At 48.7% G+C, this 16081-nt stretch overlaps 1 protein-coding gene across 1 annotated transcript in view; it reads left to right on the top strand.

Annotated features, from left to right (window-relative positions):
- Positions 1–2806: 2806 nt before the first annotated feature.
- The window catches only part of LOC144110283 (VWFA and cache domain-containing protein 1), a 68394-nt gene continuing 55119 nt past the window's right edge, over positions 2807–16081 (top strand). Inside the window, 2 exon segments of the mRNA XM_077643124.1 lie at positions 2807–3424; positions 6601–6663. Of these exon segments, the coding sequence (XP_077499250.1) occupies positions 3056–3424; positions 6601–6663 (432 nt within the window). The 5' untranslated portion in view covers positions 2807–3055.

The following is a 16081-nucleotide window of genomic DNA, read 5'->3' as shown; positions in this document are numbered from 1 at the left end:
ATTGTAGAAACAGTGCACTAATTTTCACTGTCATCGACGGAGGAAAAATATTGCGGTGGTTGTTCAAAGTGGCACGTCCACAAACGTGGACATAGCGCCTTAATGCCGAAAACATCAAAATGGCATGTTCTGCCCGCTGTGTGCCATTTTTTCAGGCAGGTGTGGTTCAAAATGGGCTTATTACTAACAGGTGTTGAAAACTATGCTTCTACGAGGAGAACGTAGAACGACTCCTGCGTTGAAACATTGTTCAGGAAAATAGCCGATGGAGAAGCACGTAGAAAGAGGCGCGGCTGACCAAGCAATGAAGACCGACAGATCGTCACAAAAAATCGCCACTGCGCTGAGCCGGTGCTGACAAACACAGGGTGCTATTATCAGTGCTATAAGTCGGGGGGTCTCGAAGGCGCTTAGGCCCTCTACCAATATTGAAAAGGGATCTGAGACCCCACATGCTAGAATGTAGACTGCATGAATCCAAAGCAAGAAACCATTTTTATGCTCCTTTTCAGTGGTGGTCTGAACATTTATTCAGTATCCTTTGAAAATTTCGCTGTGGTATTAGCAAGAATCAGTAACATTATGCATAAAACCCGAGACGGAGAAAAATGCAAAGTGGCAGCAGTGCACAAGGGGGAATAAAAAAGGGGAACCCTTTCCTTCATACCACGCGTCACTTCAGAGCTGGCCAAAGGCTCCAAAACAACAAAACAGCACGCTGATGGAACGTGGGAATAGTTTGTTTCAGGTTTCTGACACAAATTTAGCAAAAAAACTATCTTTAAAAATGATTTCGCCTTTTTGTAGAAACCATGTGTAAAACAGGCTGCAAGCTGCTTTCTCTCTCTCTTCCTCTCCACCTGTGCTCAGATCACTTGAGACAGCTTCGATGAAGCCAGACTATAAGCACTACCTATGATTGGAAACGATCATTGGCCCCAACTTCTGAACACATATCTTATTTGCACAACGGTTGCGACGTGAAGGCTGTACATCTAAAAGGAGCGTTCGGTGCCAGAAATGCCGAATTCCCCTCTGCTTGTCGTCACAGAAGAACCGATTTTATCGGTTTCATAGGTCGTGAACTAGGGAATAATCCTCTGAAGCATATATTCTTACAGCTAAACATTTATTCATGTGTAACAATCAGTTAGAAAAGGCAAGCAAATGATGCAGTGTTTACGTTCATGTAGCAGCTTTGAGGCGCTATGTTCCATATGTGGACACAAATAAAATATGCTCAGATATGAATATTTTTGCGTAATATTTTGCACATCACTTCTATTTAGTCTACTGACCGTGATTTATGCAAAAAAGAAAAAAAGATTTTTCCTTTCAGGAGATTTAATTGGGCCAAACCAGATATAACAGCTGTCGCTATAAAACTATTAGCAGTTTCTCACCAAGCCTCGAGTTTTCTTTCAGGAATGGCGCCAGGTCCAGGAGGTCATCCTCCCTACAGATGAAAGCAAAAGCAGTTCATTTCGTGCTACTGTAGCTTCACTTTTATAAATTTCACAGCACAGACCAAAAGGAGGTTACTTTTCGTCCGGCTCTGGTAGCTTGTCGTAATAATCTTCCTTCACGTACACATGACAGGTTGTGCAAGCCAGCGAAGCTTCGCAAGCACCTGTGGGAAAGATGTTGCCATTACTCGAGGTAGCAACTAACCATAGACAATCTTCGTGATGCGTAATGTGCACCTTTTATAGACATTATTATGAAACACCTTTCATCTTTTATAACGAAACTATAATCTTGCAGTTCAGGCATGTTAACTGCATTCAATGCAAACATGAAAGAGGCAACGATAGGTTCCGGGCGGTGACAACTTGGCCATTGAAAAAAGATGAAAAGCTGAACCTCAAATATGCTGAAGTTTACTGGGCTATACGACCGAGTTCACTATTGATAGAGAACCATGAACACTGTCATACCCTCCATCTCGACACCATGTCGATGTGCTAGATAGAGCAGATTGTCGCCAACCTTTCCACGCACCGGCACCTTCGATCCATCTTTTTTAACGAAGGTAACGTTGACACTGCAACGTAGAACCATATGGTCAGTACACCCGTGAAGTGACTGGTTATCCAGTTGTTATTGTTCCGTCGTAAACATGGCACATACACACAAGCGGAATTGGCCTCGCAGTGAAAAAACCTGGCACCTAGCTTAACGTAACCACAATGACACACTCACACTTCATCTTCAGATATGGGATCCTTCCACTCGTACCGCACTTCGCAGCACTGCCCTGTAAATTTATATTGAAGCACGCAAAACTAATTAGGCAAAATCCGTGGAACACAGAAAAAAGTTTGGCAGACACATGAGGAACTGTTTTGCTCACTGTTTCCCGTGTACAACGACCTTCGTGCTCGTACGCCAGCCGAGACTACTAAGTTCCCTGGATGCGAAAACGAAACACTGACAGGTATAACCACGTGTTTAAGAATACTGCAAGTGAGAAGTGTCGCATATCTATTAGCCAGGGATATCATTCTGCCTCTCCTTTATGACCGACCTTGTCACATCTCGGATTACCGTCAGCTCATCCTCTCCGTTTCGCCTTCATGTTTTGATATTGTGGGCGCCGCCATATTGATTTGCAGAAGAGCGGCAAATAATTGTTTGTAAAACAATTTCATGCAATAGTAAATAGTTGCTTTAGTTTAGAATTTGCACAAGTTTACATATACATTAAATAATTATTTTTTGATGTTATTAAATGTACAATAACGTTACTTATTTCTTGGCCAATCCTGGCAGCGCTAGGCCTTCGCCGCCCGTTAATGGCAGACGCCGCTCGGACGCAAGGTGTCGGACATGCGGCAGTCGGGCGGCTCGTGTGATCTTGTGTTGTGGTGGTCAGGTCGCGTCTGTGCAGCCGCCGCGTTGGTGTCGTTGGTGGTCGACCTGGCGCGATGAATCGGCTACGCCGGACGACGGCTACGTGACGAAGTCGCCTCAGCTAAGCCGGCCTCGCAAGCACCGCCGGAGCTGTGTGCTGTGCAGTGCGGCGGCGGTGTTTGTTGACCCCCCGAAAGGGAACATGGCGGCAGCTTCTTCCGAATTTCTGGCCCTGCTGCGGACCGCTCTCCTTCACCTTCTCGTCGTCGTCGCTGTGGTGTCCGATTGCGTGCTGTGCGCGGGCCACGGCGAGGCGAAGCCCTCGATCAAACTGTTCGGGAACATTAGCAAGTTCGCGGACCGATTGGAGGTGCATGAGTTTCTCAAGAGCAACTTGTTTCTCCCATCGCCGCTCGCCAAGGAGGCGTCGTCGGCCTCGGCTGCCGAAAGTGCGGCCGCCGAGCGACACGATGCGATCGCGGACAGCATATACCTGCAGGTGGAAGCGCGCTCGCTGGGTTCACACTTGCGCAAGATCAGCAACGAAGAACTTGGAGTCACTGCCATGCAGGTGAGCGACCGCGCGACGCATGTGTCGTCGCCTGAGTGTGGTGCCAAATTTCGTTTGGAAGCGGCCGCGAAACGAAAACAAAACAAGAAAGGAAACCGCGTGTTGTCAACTTCCGTACACAAATGCAGGCTTGTATATTTCTTTTGGGACCGAGGTTGTGTCCGCGGCGTTTTCGCTACTGAAACCACGGGCGCGGGTTGGGGTAGCTCCGGCTGTTGGTCACTTCGCGCGCCTGACAAACGACCGCGGAAGGCAATTTCCTGAATGGAGTCGATTACTGCCTGCGGCGCGGGTGTCGTTTGGATGCTGTGCGCTTAGTTTTGCCGTGTCTCTTACTTCTCGCGTAGCTGGCACGGTTTTCTTTTTCGGTGTGTGAGCTCTCTTTCGATACGAGAGTGCTCTCATGCCGCTTCTGCCGCCGTAGTTGCTGCCTGCTGCTTATTGATTGGAAATAGGCGAGGCCGCTTCGACGCGTGCGGTCAAGTTTTCACGCTTCTTCTTTCCTGTGCTACAGCTCACGTGCCGGCCGCTCTGTGATGGACTTCCGATTTTTTTTTTTTCCGGAGCGAAGCGATTTTTCGGACGCTCCGTTACGTCTATCGTGTGACTGATGCGATCAGCTCGTTTTCTCGTTTCAAAGGGTACATCTCCGAATCCGGAAAAACGGCGTACTCGTCACTGTACGGCTTCGCTTAATGCCAGAGTCATATATTGCGGTCGTCGCCCCATGTACGACCGTGGTGCGTACGGTTGTATTTCATGTCAGTGTGCGCGCAACATTTAATTGACATGCTTGTACAAACGCCGTGACTTCTGTCGACTGGTTATCTCTTCTCCGTCTTTGCCTTTCTCAATTTCTTTCCGGAGATTCCGTTCTTTTTCTTTTCTTCCATTCCCACAGAAGAGCGCAGTCTGTGCAATGCGCTCTCACTTTCATTTCCACTCAGTCGCCGGCCGTTAAAGGGTCTCAATGTCGCTGAAGGACCTTTAAAGGAGCGAGTCTTGGCACCGCATATGTGTGTCCGTGTGTGCGCGGATGAGATTGTCACACTGACGCGGCGTTCGAGTTGGCCGCTTTATCGGGAAGCGGAGCTAAGATATCGCGCGCATCCTCTCCAGCCTCCCATCGAGCGAACAAAAAAAGAGTGTTTGCCGACCGTGATCGTGTTGGAACCTGTCTCGCTTTGCCTGGGAAGAGGAGGGTGGGGGGGGAAATGCCTGGGTCACGTGGCGTGACGTCAATGAGAGACGGTGCACTGTGGTCAAAAATGAAGATGCAGCACGAATTACTATCTCCGTGAGAAAAATTTCGAGCAGGTGTGACGTCGGCGAGGCGACTTGGAAGAGACCTTGCGCAAGGTCGTCACGTTCTCTCCTGTTGCCAACGTGGTTTTTTTTTAGTTGTTGCTGAAAACCTGCAAGTTGTACGACCCATCATTTTCAAGTAAATCCTACCGCATGATTCAACTACCACTACTGGCACTGTGACTAAAGACAGGTCTCTGGTCTTCAAGAACATCTTTCGTATAGAGAAGCTTACGCTGGGGGACCATGTGCTGTCCACTGCACTTGAATGTGCACTTTATACGCAGATATATTTGCACCATATGCACACAAGAAATGACACCAGTGCTTAATGCATTACGTTTGTTAATACCGTTATTTTCAGAACCGGTGCCACATGTCCAGGTTTAATGTCATTGCCACCACACAGTAGTTACACAGCTTTAGAATCCACTTGAGTTTCCACACTCGATGTTATGGCATAGTGATGTGTGTTGCTTTGACGATAGTTTTACTCAACCGTAGCTAGAATGCTCCTAGAATGTCCCAGATCAGCGCCATTGATAAAAAAAAAGTTTTTCACTATCAACCTAGCAATCCAAACACTTTAGCATCATCTCGTAACAACAGCTGAAAGTAATTCATCAGTAATATGATTGAAGAAAGCATAAAGCGTGATAATATATGACGAAAACTTGGAAAGAAAGAAAAAAATGACTTGCGCTTGAAAACATATAGGTCGTGTTTTACCGAAACTTGAGGGCACATGGTGGGATATAAACTGATCATTCTTAGGCTTCATCTGATGTAATGAGGCTTCAGCGTGTTTTATGCAATATTCAGTATCAAATTAAATATATAAATCTTCGTTTCATCGATGCCGCAGAGCTTGATTCTGTCATTATGAGCCACAATCTTCTCATTTCCAGCATAATCTCAAAACATGTCTTGGTCAGTTGTCAGCCCCCTTGACACTGAAAATGTATCTTCTTTCGTCATGTCATTCAGCTGTCCAGGGAAAATTACAAAAGATGCAGAGCACCGCCTATCATTATCAGGCTGACTATACCCACTGCAGGGCAAAGGCCTCTCCCATGTTTCTTCAATTAATCCTTGCCTTTGGCAGCTGCAGCCACCCTATCCCCACAAACTTCTTAATCTCTTCCGCCCACCTAACTTTCTGCCGTCCTATGCTACCTTTGCCTTCTCTTGGAATCCACTCCGTTACCTTTGAGGGATAAGCTTTCGCATTACATGCCCTGCCCAACCCCATTAGTTCCTCTTGATTTGGACGCGGATGTCATAGAGTTAATATAGAAGTTTCGTGTCGAGCACCCCCTTGTGGAGATCAGTGTTGACTCTTTTAACAGGCATAGCTATAACTGAATAAGGTATAGCACTTTGCTGATTTACGCGAACATGCCTTGTGTGAATATTTGCATAAACAGTGAATATTCCTAAAAGTATTTTACTTGTATTCGAATTAATTTTTAAAAAGTACTGTTCGCATACCTCTGTTAAGAGATATGGGATAACTGCGAACTTTGGATTATAAGCCGTCATTGGAGCTCCCACTTTGAAAATTTATTGCATGAATCTTGTAGTTAGCAGAGCTTAATTTGTTTTGTTGACTTGTTCATGCTTGTGATTAATTAACCTTTGTCTTAAAGGCACACATAGCAATGCATGGCATAATCCTGTTATTCCATTGGCTTGCTTGACTTGGTTATGAGCAAGGATGCTTATTTTTTTCAGACTTTGGAAAAAGCAAGAATCATTTAGCTGGCTTGACATGTTCCGAGATCTTTGGTTACTGAATTATGATTAAATGCAGTATGATCATATGCATGAACTTAACAAAAACCATACTCATGTACGTTTTTCACATGCAGGGAATCTATGATGAGTTGCCCTTCACCACAGACAACTTCGATGCAGCCAAGCAGCTTGATGAGGTAAGCATGTGCATCCTGTTTTTCCTTCACATGGTTGTTTTTGTGTCGTCCTTCTTTCTTCTATTTTCTAATCAGTTATCCTTCAGGTAGAGAATGATTGCACTATTAACCTTTGATTGATCAACACCACGAATTTTGAAAAAAACATTCCCCTATCCTTGCCTTGGTTTCAGTGGCTTTTTGGCTTGCTTCAAGTGCTTATGGTGAAGCCACCCTCGGTGGGGCATAATATGGTCCTTGTTAAAATGAAGGAGGGGGGGAGGTGATGCCTAATGCACTTTCTTGCCACTGTGGAAGGGAAAAAATTCAATACTCAATGTAATTTATTGTGTAATAATAACCTATTTAATTCCCTTGATTGAGGTCCTCTAGAGCCATACGTAACAAAGGGAAATGTTCTCCAAATTGGGTCCCAGCCACTTTTTGTACTATGTGCAACAGCAGGAGGGATATTTGCTGCTACTGACACTCTCCTTTCTCTAGATTTAGGCCAGAAGCCCCCACTCACCCTGTTTAGGCCAGAAGCCCCCACTCACCCTGGGTTGAAAAGTGAAAGCTTGCTTTGTGAGACGTGTCTCGGTGGAAAATTCTTATCCAGTTTTTACTTTGTTTGTAGAGCAGGTCTGGTTTTACAAGATAACTAAAGTCTGAGAGCGGGTGGAAAAATGGTATGTTGAATAAATAGGCGTGAGGAGAATCTGCACGCAATGAGCGGATTTCTTGCAAATGACTTCATTGAGCTAACTGGCCCTTTGTCGATCCTTGCATGCCGCGCCAATTGAAGTGTGGCGTGAAAGTTTCCTGCATTTCCGGAGGGCAGGTCTTATGCTGTGTATACACGCTGTACCTACGAAATTTCGTCTCGAACACGAACACGCAACTTTGCTTAGTCGCACTGCCTTATCTTCAGTGGGGTGAGGAATTGGGCCTCGCTGGGTGACAAACGTTTTCCACACTCTGGAGGAGTGCCTGACCTCACCGAACATTACAGATACAAGCAGTAGTAGACTTATAAAGAGTGCTAGCAATCCCTCTTCCCAGATGCCTCCCATATCAAGGAACAAAGTGTTCAGAGCAGAAAAGATGCATGCTATGTGCCTCGCATCCTGCTTACAGGAATGCCAAGTCCAAATTGAAATTTGTGCATACGGATAGATTACTGCTTTCTAATGACAAAGATGCTGCCATCATTGAAAGTGGGAGATGTAAAAAGTAAAATCAAAATACCGGTGTTGTCATCACCGGCCAATTTCACAAACCAAGCTGTGGTGCTTTGAAACAGCCTTTTTGCGCAGATCCCTGACGAAAACCAACACCACTGTTTTCTTTAAAATGGCATTGATAGGTCTCGGATGTCATGAGTTAAATCGAGTTGCGGGAAAATTTTAAAATCCAGTTTCCTCGCCAGTAAGTGTGTCTTTCGTTGCTGAACAAGCATCAACACAGCCGGAAAGAGTGAGAGCGTCAGTTGTTAGTAAGAAGGAAATTAGATGCGAGTTGACCGCCGTGTCCTGTTCAGCGCACTCCGCAACAAAGCTAAGCATTACTACTCCTCCAAGAAGTTGACATCACACATAAACCTTAGGAGGTGTCAAGCAACCAACTTCTGTCAAGCAACCAACTTCTCAAACTAATCATATTGATGTGCAAACTTAACTTGGCACTCACGAGCAGTGTTGGAGGGAATATAAGAGCAGGTAACAAGTTATAAAGATGGGGTCAAATGCGACTGCATGACGGGAGGTAGTTTCAGTGTTGCCTTTGAAGCAGGGCTTCCCGTTACTCCTTTGAATAGACTTTGGCCTGCACTACCTGCAGCTTTCACGGTCTTTACTGTATCACTCTTTATTTCGCCTGGTGCACCTCGTTCTGGGTTTACTCTATGTACTGCATCAGTTTTCTGGAATTGTTAGGTTACGTGCAGCCATTGGTGGCGAGCTTTGCTTTGTGGCTGTGGCCTCCCCGGCATATGTGCCACCCCCATTCATTTACTCTGTAGCATTCCATGCTGTTGCTCGGTTTCCAGTACACATGCACATCGGCTAGTTCTTGCGTGCTGTGCAAGGCCCGGCTTTAGAGAGATGGCGTTTTCGTCGAAAATGCAGTTTCCTGCACGTGAACGAACGTTTCGTTATAAGCGACGTTTCGTTAAACCGCGAGAGGCGTTGGAGAACCCGTACCGCGAAAGGGCATCGACTACAAAGCGATCCCCCTAGTGCGCGAAGAACGCAGCAGCATCGCCATCTTTGCCGCATTCGTTCGTGTCTGTGTGTAGGCGGCGTTTTCGCCCCGGCATTTTCACCGTTCCCAGCCGGCGCCGCCGTACAACACCGCCTCATATGAGCTCCTCGTCTTGGCTGTGAGGTCCCCTGGGCTATGCTCGGTTCCTGCCTCGCCCCCCTCCCCCTCCCCCCGAATTCGGGTTCGGCGTGTTGCTGTGGTGGTGGAGCGCCAGCTGGGGAAAATATATATCCGCTTGTGTGCACGCGTGGCAGAGAAAGAGGCTGTCTTGGTCTTTCTCCCTTCCATCCTGACCGTCGCGCCTTCTTCCCCCCATGAACTTCTTGAGAGTGGCGCCGTGGCAGTGGCGTGGTGGGGGAAGCAAGAGCGAGCACCCCGTAATTTTGGGAGAGGAGGGGTGCCAACGGCGACTTGAGTGGCGGTGATATCCCTCCTTCTTTCACCCTCTTTCTCTTGACAACGGCTTCCTCTGTCTTGTGGTGTGTGGATGATGAAGTCTTTCCTGGAGCCCCCCTCCAGAGTCCTTTCTCTCTTGGGGCCCCTCTGCATTTCTTGGTTTTCGTTTTGGAAGCTTGCTCTCCGTCTTAGCTTGGCTTGGTTTTGGCTGGCTGGTTGTTTCGCTTCGTTCCTTCTAATTTTTTTCTCCTCTTCCTCTTTGCCGTACCCTTTCCGAGAGAGCCGTCGGTTTCTTGAGGAACGCCGGGAATTTGTCTCTGAGCGGAAGCTGTGTGCTGGTTCGCGCGCCTTCTGCTCACACCGTGATTAGGTTTTTTCCGCCTGCTCCCGTTGTTTACTTCGACTTTCTTTCATTCTTCTTTCCTTTTCCTTCTTCAGCGCCGCGTTCTTTCTGTACTCTCATTCATTCCCCTCTCTCACTGTCTCTGCGTTCGTAGTTGAGAAGGCATTCAGTAGTAAGGGAGGAAATCGCGAGCAGCTCCCGTCGAGACGTCCTGCCCCGTTTCGACGAAACACACGTTCGGCTGCCCGTTTGAAGTGCCGGAAAGAACACAAGTAGGCCTAACGCAAGAAAAAAAATGTATGAATGTTGCCAGACGGTCCGGTCCGCCTCCCTTGGCAGGATTTTGCTCGGCCGAGGTTCTGAATGGCGTTGCTGTCAGTTCCAATCCCGATTGCCTTTTTTTTTCTTAGCTGCCTTCAACCAACCGTTGCCTCCTGTCTGAGGTTTTACGTCGAGGAAAGAGTCTTCTGATTGACTTCAATATCATGCGCGCCTTTGCTTGTCTCGTTCCGTGCTGACTTGGAACACCTGCAGTCTGGAATGAATTTTCGGGGTGGCTCTGTGCTCTGCGATGTCAGTGCACGTTAAAGATCCCCAGGTGGTCGAAATTCTTCCGGAGCCCTCCACTACAGCACCTCTTCTTCCTTTCTTCTTTCACTCCCTCCTTTATCCCTTCCCTTACGGCGCGGTTCTGGTGTCCAACGATATATGAGACAGATACTGCGACATTTCCTTTCCCCAAAAAAGCAATTATTATTTATTTTGGGGTGGCTCTGTGGACATTTACAGACAGTGGTAAGCGTACTAGTGGACGGGGTCGCGAAAGGCTTCCGAATAACCAACGTCACACCGACTACGCTAGGTTTGGTTACAAAGAAAAGAGGCGCAGTAACAGTCACGGTCTCATTGTTGGTGGACACCTTAACCGCGCCGGCACACATACCGGCACACGTCCGTATGTCGTAGACAGTGTCCCACTTCTGTCACACGTTGCGCATCGCGTTGAATTCGCGCCGCTGAGCGCTCTTCAGTTATAGCCTCGCTCGGAAGTCTTCGGGTCACTTTGTTTGTTATGGCACCTTTAATTTAAAGCTCAAAGATTTCTTTTCTTAGATGGAAGAGAATGACTGTCCTCACCGTTAAATATCTTTTTAAGGTTTTCTAGGTTCCGTAAAGGGCCGCACTTTATGGCTCTGACGCAAACCGCGTGGCTCGAGGACGTTTTACCGAGGGTGTACCTGGTGAAACTGCTCGTATTTCCCCTCCTTTGTGAGTCCAGGGGTGTGGATACACTTCGGCTGCCGTAAAGGACAAAGGCCGTGGGCACTGTTCTTCGTGTCGTTTCTTTTTTTTTTCTTTTACGTCGACGCAACACCTTCGGGGCAGCTTTCTCTTCTGGCTGGATCGTGAACGCCGGCGCGGTGGCGATAAAACGCGGATGACGAAAGTGAAGACGTGTTTGCCTTTCGCCCGGCAAGAAGTGTGTTTGCCGAGTGGCGCCGTCGTCACTGCGCCGGTCTGGGCCGAGAGAGGAGGGAAGGTGCTGTATTTCGTGGCTTCACTTTCCGATTCTTTTCCCTCTTTTTGCCGCTTTATCACTGGCAGCTGCCTCCTTTGATGTCGAGGTTGATAGCCAGCAATAACGGTGTCATTCTCCGGACTTAGGGGTGTCAAAGGCGCAGTGCTGGCCAGTGGCTAAAGCCGAAAATATTGGGCCAATAAAAGAACCCTGTAAGGTTCCAGTGCGTGCTTGGCACACCGGCACATGGTGAAGAGGGCCGAGTGTACGTGGTGGAATGGCGCCTATATGGCCTTGCTGTGGAAAAGCGGAACCAGCAGCTTGCAGCCGCGGTCCCGGGTTCGAACCCGACCGCGGCGGCTGCGTTTTTATGGAGGAAGAACGCTAAGGCGCCCGTGTGCTGTGCGATGTCAGTGCACGTTAAAGATCCCCAGGTGGTCGAAATTATTCCGGAGCCCTCCAGAACGGCACCTCTCTCTTCCTTTCTTCTTTCACTCCCTCCTTTACCCTTCCCTTACGGCGCGGTTCAGGTGTCCAACGATATATGAGACAGATACTGCGCCATTTCCTTTCCCCCAAAAAACCAATTATAATTATTATATAGCTTGCAGAGTCCCTGCTTCTGCTCGTTGTATACGTGAACTCTCTGATCACTGAGCATGTACACCAGCCCAAGTTGATGATGATGATGATAGTGGAGCAGTGGCCTTGCATTTTGAAACGGGCGCACACCCTTTTCGCAAGGCGCTTTTTCGAATCTCCTGCCGCTGAAACTAACTCGTGTTGAAGGTGCGCTTGAAGCTCGCGGAGTCTGTCACGCAAGCACGGTGTCGTCGACATGTGCGTACGTTTCGTGAATCGTCGCTCTCGTGTTTTTTTTTAAATTTGTGTCAGTCGACGACGACGGTGCTGCGCAGGCGCCGTATAGCGTGCGAAACACAAACGCGGAGCACCGTATACCACGCTGGATGCACGCGACGGCTTTTGGACACTGAAAGCGAGCCCCTTTGTGCCTCCCTTAACCTCGAACCGCGCCCCCGTCACTGCTCGCAGCGCCGCTCAGCGGCAAGTAGGAGAATGTGCTACGCGGTGTGTTTCTGCGCGCTGCTGCAAACAAGCGGGCTCTTGTTCGCGTGACTCCTCCGCTTCCCGCGCGTGGGACGTGACTTTGTGACCCCCCCATTTGTCTCAACGTGTCGCTGTGTGCGACTCCCTCTGCAGATTTTTTTTTTTATTTTAAGGGAGTACACCGGTGTGCACGTAATGTGCACACGCTCACCACGTCGCCGCTGTTCCTGCTGGGGATGCTAGTCATTCCGGATTCACCTCGCGGCGTTCGTGCGTGCGTGCGAGTGCGTGTACGTACGTACGTTTCGTTCACATAGATCTTTAAATCCTCTTTCGCTTCCTTTGGTTTAAAACAACGCTGGCTGTTCAGGGCTTCGCGGCGACGTCGATGCTATCGCGGGCGCAGGAGTAGGCAGGGGAGCTGGCTGCTTTAGACGTTATCAGAGTCGGCCATAGCGCTCTACTCTGCGAATGAAGAAACAAGAGGCCGTTTTGTGTGGTATATAGCACCCTCCCCTCTATAGCGTCGGATGTGTAGGTGCGTGTCGGAATCGTGAGTACTGCACTACTTCGCCGAGCTCGTTTGCGCGTTATGTTTTGGAGAGCATTTCGATTCACGAACTCGCCAGCTATGCGGCGGTTCGGAGAGCCCATAAGTCATTCCTTGAGGGCCTTTCCAGCAAAGGCACCTCTTTTCACCGAAGGAGCGAAACCCGAAAGGAGCATCGACGCAGCTTCTCGGTGCAGCCCAAAGGTGGAGCAGTTGTTGAGCCCTAGCACCCGCTGCTGTGTATGACGTGGCTGTAGTGAGAGTTTTAAAATTGAAGCGGGGTATTCTGTTCAATAATTGAGCTAAGACTTTTTTTTTTTAATTCTTATTGCTTCCTTAAAAGAACTGAAGTAGGTATACTTTCATCGGCTGCAGCAGGTTCTGCGTATTGCCTTGCTCACCAGGGGTGCTCGGTGTTGCTGGAAGAACTTTACTGTCTTGAAATCGGAGCATAAAATATGAACACCCGTCCCAAAAGCAAAACCAGACAAACCTTTCGTATGCTTATAAGGTGTTTTTAAAACATTGTTAGGTGCATAACTTTTTTCTTCGCTTTTACCTCTCGGCGTTGGATGGCACTGCGATCGCAGGTTCTCGAATACGACAAATTGTCGGGCTAGTTGGCGGTGATCCATTATTTTGTTGACAGCGCTTAAAAAAACACGGACAGAAGACATAGAAGACGACATCACAGCGCCTGTGACGTCGTCTTCTATGTCTTCTGTCCGTGTTTTTTAAGCGCTGTCAACAAAAGAAAGCAGGTTCTCGAACTCCTCGCCTTTGGGCTCCTAAGGTGTCGGACGGGCGCCTTCGCCTCCAAGGCCCTTGGCGGCAAAGGCGCAACATTTGTGCCGTGTAGCTGCGCTCCTTGTGTCTTTTGAACATAAAAGACCTGCATCTCAGAGGCATTTGCGATGCCCGTGTGACAGGGGCATTAGTTTACCACACCTTGCTTGGATGTTGTAGTTTACCACACCTTGCTGGGATGTTGGTAAAGCAGGTACACTCTAAGCACGAATACTCCAGTATAGGAATAAAAGATGGCTGTCTTAATTCTAGCGCGCGCTGGAGAACAGCTTACTACCCCCCTTTTTACTCCTTTTTCTTTAGAGAGTAGGTGGAACCGTGTTCCATGTTTCCATGTACTAAGACCGCGCGCACGTTCACACACGTATTCTTTGGAGCAAATGATAGTGATGTTTTCTTGCTTGTTTTCTTCCTTCTATCCTTCTCTGTGCTGTGCTGTGCCTCTTTCATCTCTGTCGGCGCGGAGAAGGAAACGGCGCGCGCCGCATCATGCATCCTCGTCTTTTCTCCGGTCGGCTGTTGCCGCGAACTGCCTAGGCGGATATGGCCTACTCTGAATAGGGCCGTCTCCGCAGCGCACGCGACGTCCATCCACCACCACCACCACGTGCTCCTCCACGTGCGGCAGGGCTTGCAACAGCAACAACAAAAAAAAAATGTAGGTCTCCATAGCGCCTGTACTCAACTCTGTATAGCTGGCCGCCCTCTTGTGTACCTGCGTAGATTTTTCTTTTTTTATGTCTTCTCTCATTTTTCCGCGTACATTCGCAGCTGGGCTCGTCTCACGACGACGACTAGGCTGACGTGATGTGACCACACAACTGTTCGCGTCTCGCCCGCAGCCTGCTTCGGGCCAACTCGGGCGGCCTCTCTGCTTTGGCCGTTTCCCTGGATTTTCTCCCTTTCTGTTCGTGTTTCTATCTTGTGTACTCGTCTCACGTTGGCTCGCCCGTCCGTTTTCAGCTTGCGTTGGCCGCCCCCTGGGCCGTTCGCTGGGAGTGCGAAGCGTTCGAACGCGACATAATACTAATAATTGCTTTTTGGGGAAAGGAAATGGCGCAGTATCTGTCTCATATATCGTTGGGCACCCGAACCGCGCCTTAAGGGGAGGGATAAAGGAGGGAGTGAAAGAAGAAAGGAATAAAGAGGGGCCGTATTGTGGAGGGCTCCGGAATAATTCGACCACCTGGGGATCTTTAACGTGCACTGGCATCGCACAGCACACGGGCGCCTTAGCGTTCTGCCTCCATAAAAACGCAGCCGCCGCGGTTCGAATGTGACACGAATGTGTTTACCGACGGCGTAAGCGTTTTCGTACCTGCTGGCGGATGTGTTCCTTAACCTACCTTCCCCCTCTCACGTCTGTTGTTGGTATGCTGTGAAACTACGCGCCGCAGATAATAATAATAATACTTATTTACGCAATAGCATAGAAGTCTCACCGGGGCAGAAAGCCGGCGGCGGCCATCCGGCGTCGTCCGGCAAAATTCCGATTGGTTGGCGACCAGTCACGTCACCAGTTACCTCAAAAGAGCGGAGAAGTCCCACTGGCTGGCAGGAAGTCGCGTCACCTTACCAGGTTCGCCTGTGTGAAACCTCCACCTGTCAACCGTGGCAGGTGGCGTACGGGAAGAGCAAATTGTGTCTCACGAGCCCCACCAGTCCCTTCTAAAAAGCCGTCAACAGCTTTGAATGTTATCTTATTGCCAACACACAATGTAATTAGGTGTCCCTATGGTAAGAGGAAGAAATGGGCTTGGTCAGGGGATGTAATGCGAAGGCAACATAACCGCTGGTCCTTAAAGTGACGGAGAGGATTCGAAGAGAATTTAGCACTAATGCACCCAGGGCTGTTGTCTTCAGAGTGTACTCTATGTGGAGCCCGAAGAGCTGATTTGCACCACATACTCTACATATGCTCAGAGTTTCGGCAGCCAGCAGAGTGGCTACTCACTGACCTCGAGCGATGTGAGGTCGCGGTGTCCAACTTCGACCCAGCTGTCCAAAAACAGCTAGTGGGCTGGGCTTTAAAAGTCGCCGGGCTGCACCGACTGCCAGACACTTTACGACACCAAGAGCAAACCTAACCCCAAGATATGGCTCAGTATTTATTAAAGCTTATCACCACCACCATCCAAGAGAAGGCTAGCGTACCAGGGGGCTGCAGAAAGTCAGGTGGGTGGATGAGATTAAGAAGTTTGCGGGCATACGGCGGCCGCTGCTGGCAAAGGACACGGTTAAATGGAGAGGCATGGCAGAGGCCTTTGCCCTGCAGTTGGCGTAGTCAGGTTGATGATGATAATGTTTTTTTTTTTTCACACTGCTGGCTAGCACGCTGAAGTGCAGTGTACTACCCATGGCTAGTGTATGCAGAAATAAGTGTGCCTGTTAAGTCGGTATGCAAATGCAACTGTTGCAGTAACCATCTCACTCTTCGATGCACACCTCAGCCGCATCCTGAGGGTTGGGATAAAGGGAGGGAGTGAAAAGATGC

This window comes from Amblyomma americanum, chromosome 11, assembly GCF_052857255.1.
Source record: "Amblyomma americanum isolate KBUSLIRL-KWMA chromosome 11, ASM5285725v1, whole genome shotgun sequence".
NCBI classification, from domain to species: domain Eukaryota; kingdom Metazoa; phylum Arthropoda; class Arachnida; order Ixodida; family Ixodidae; genus Amblyomma; species Amblyomma americanum.
Note: the sequence above shows the minus strand (reverse complement) of the source record. Positions and strands in the feature narration are given on the sequence as shown.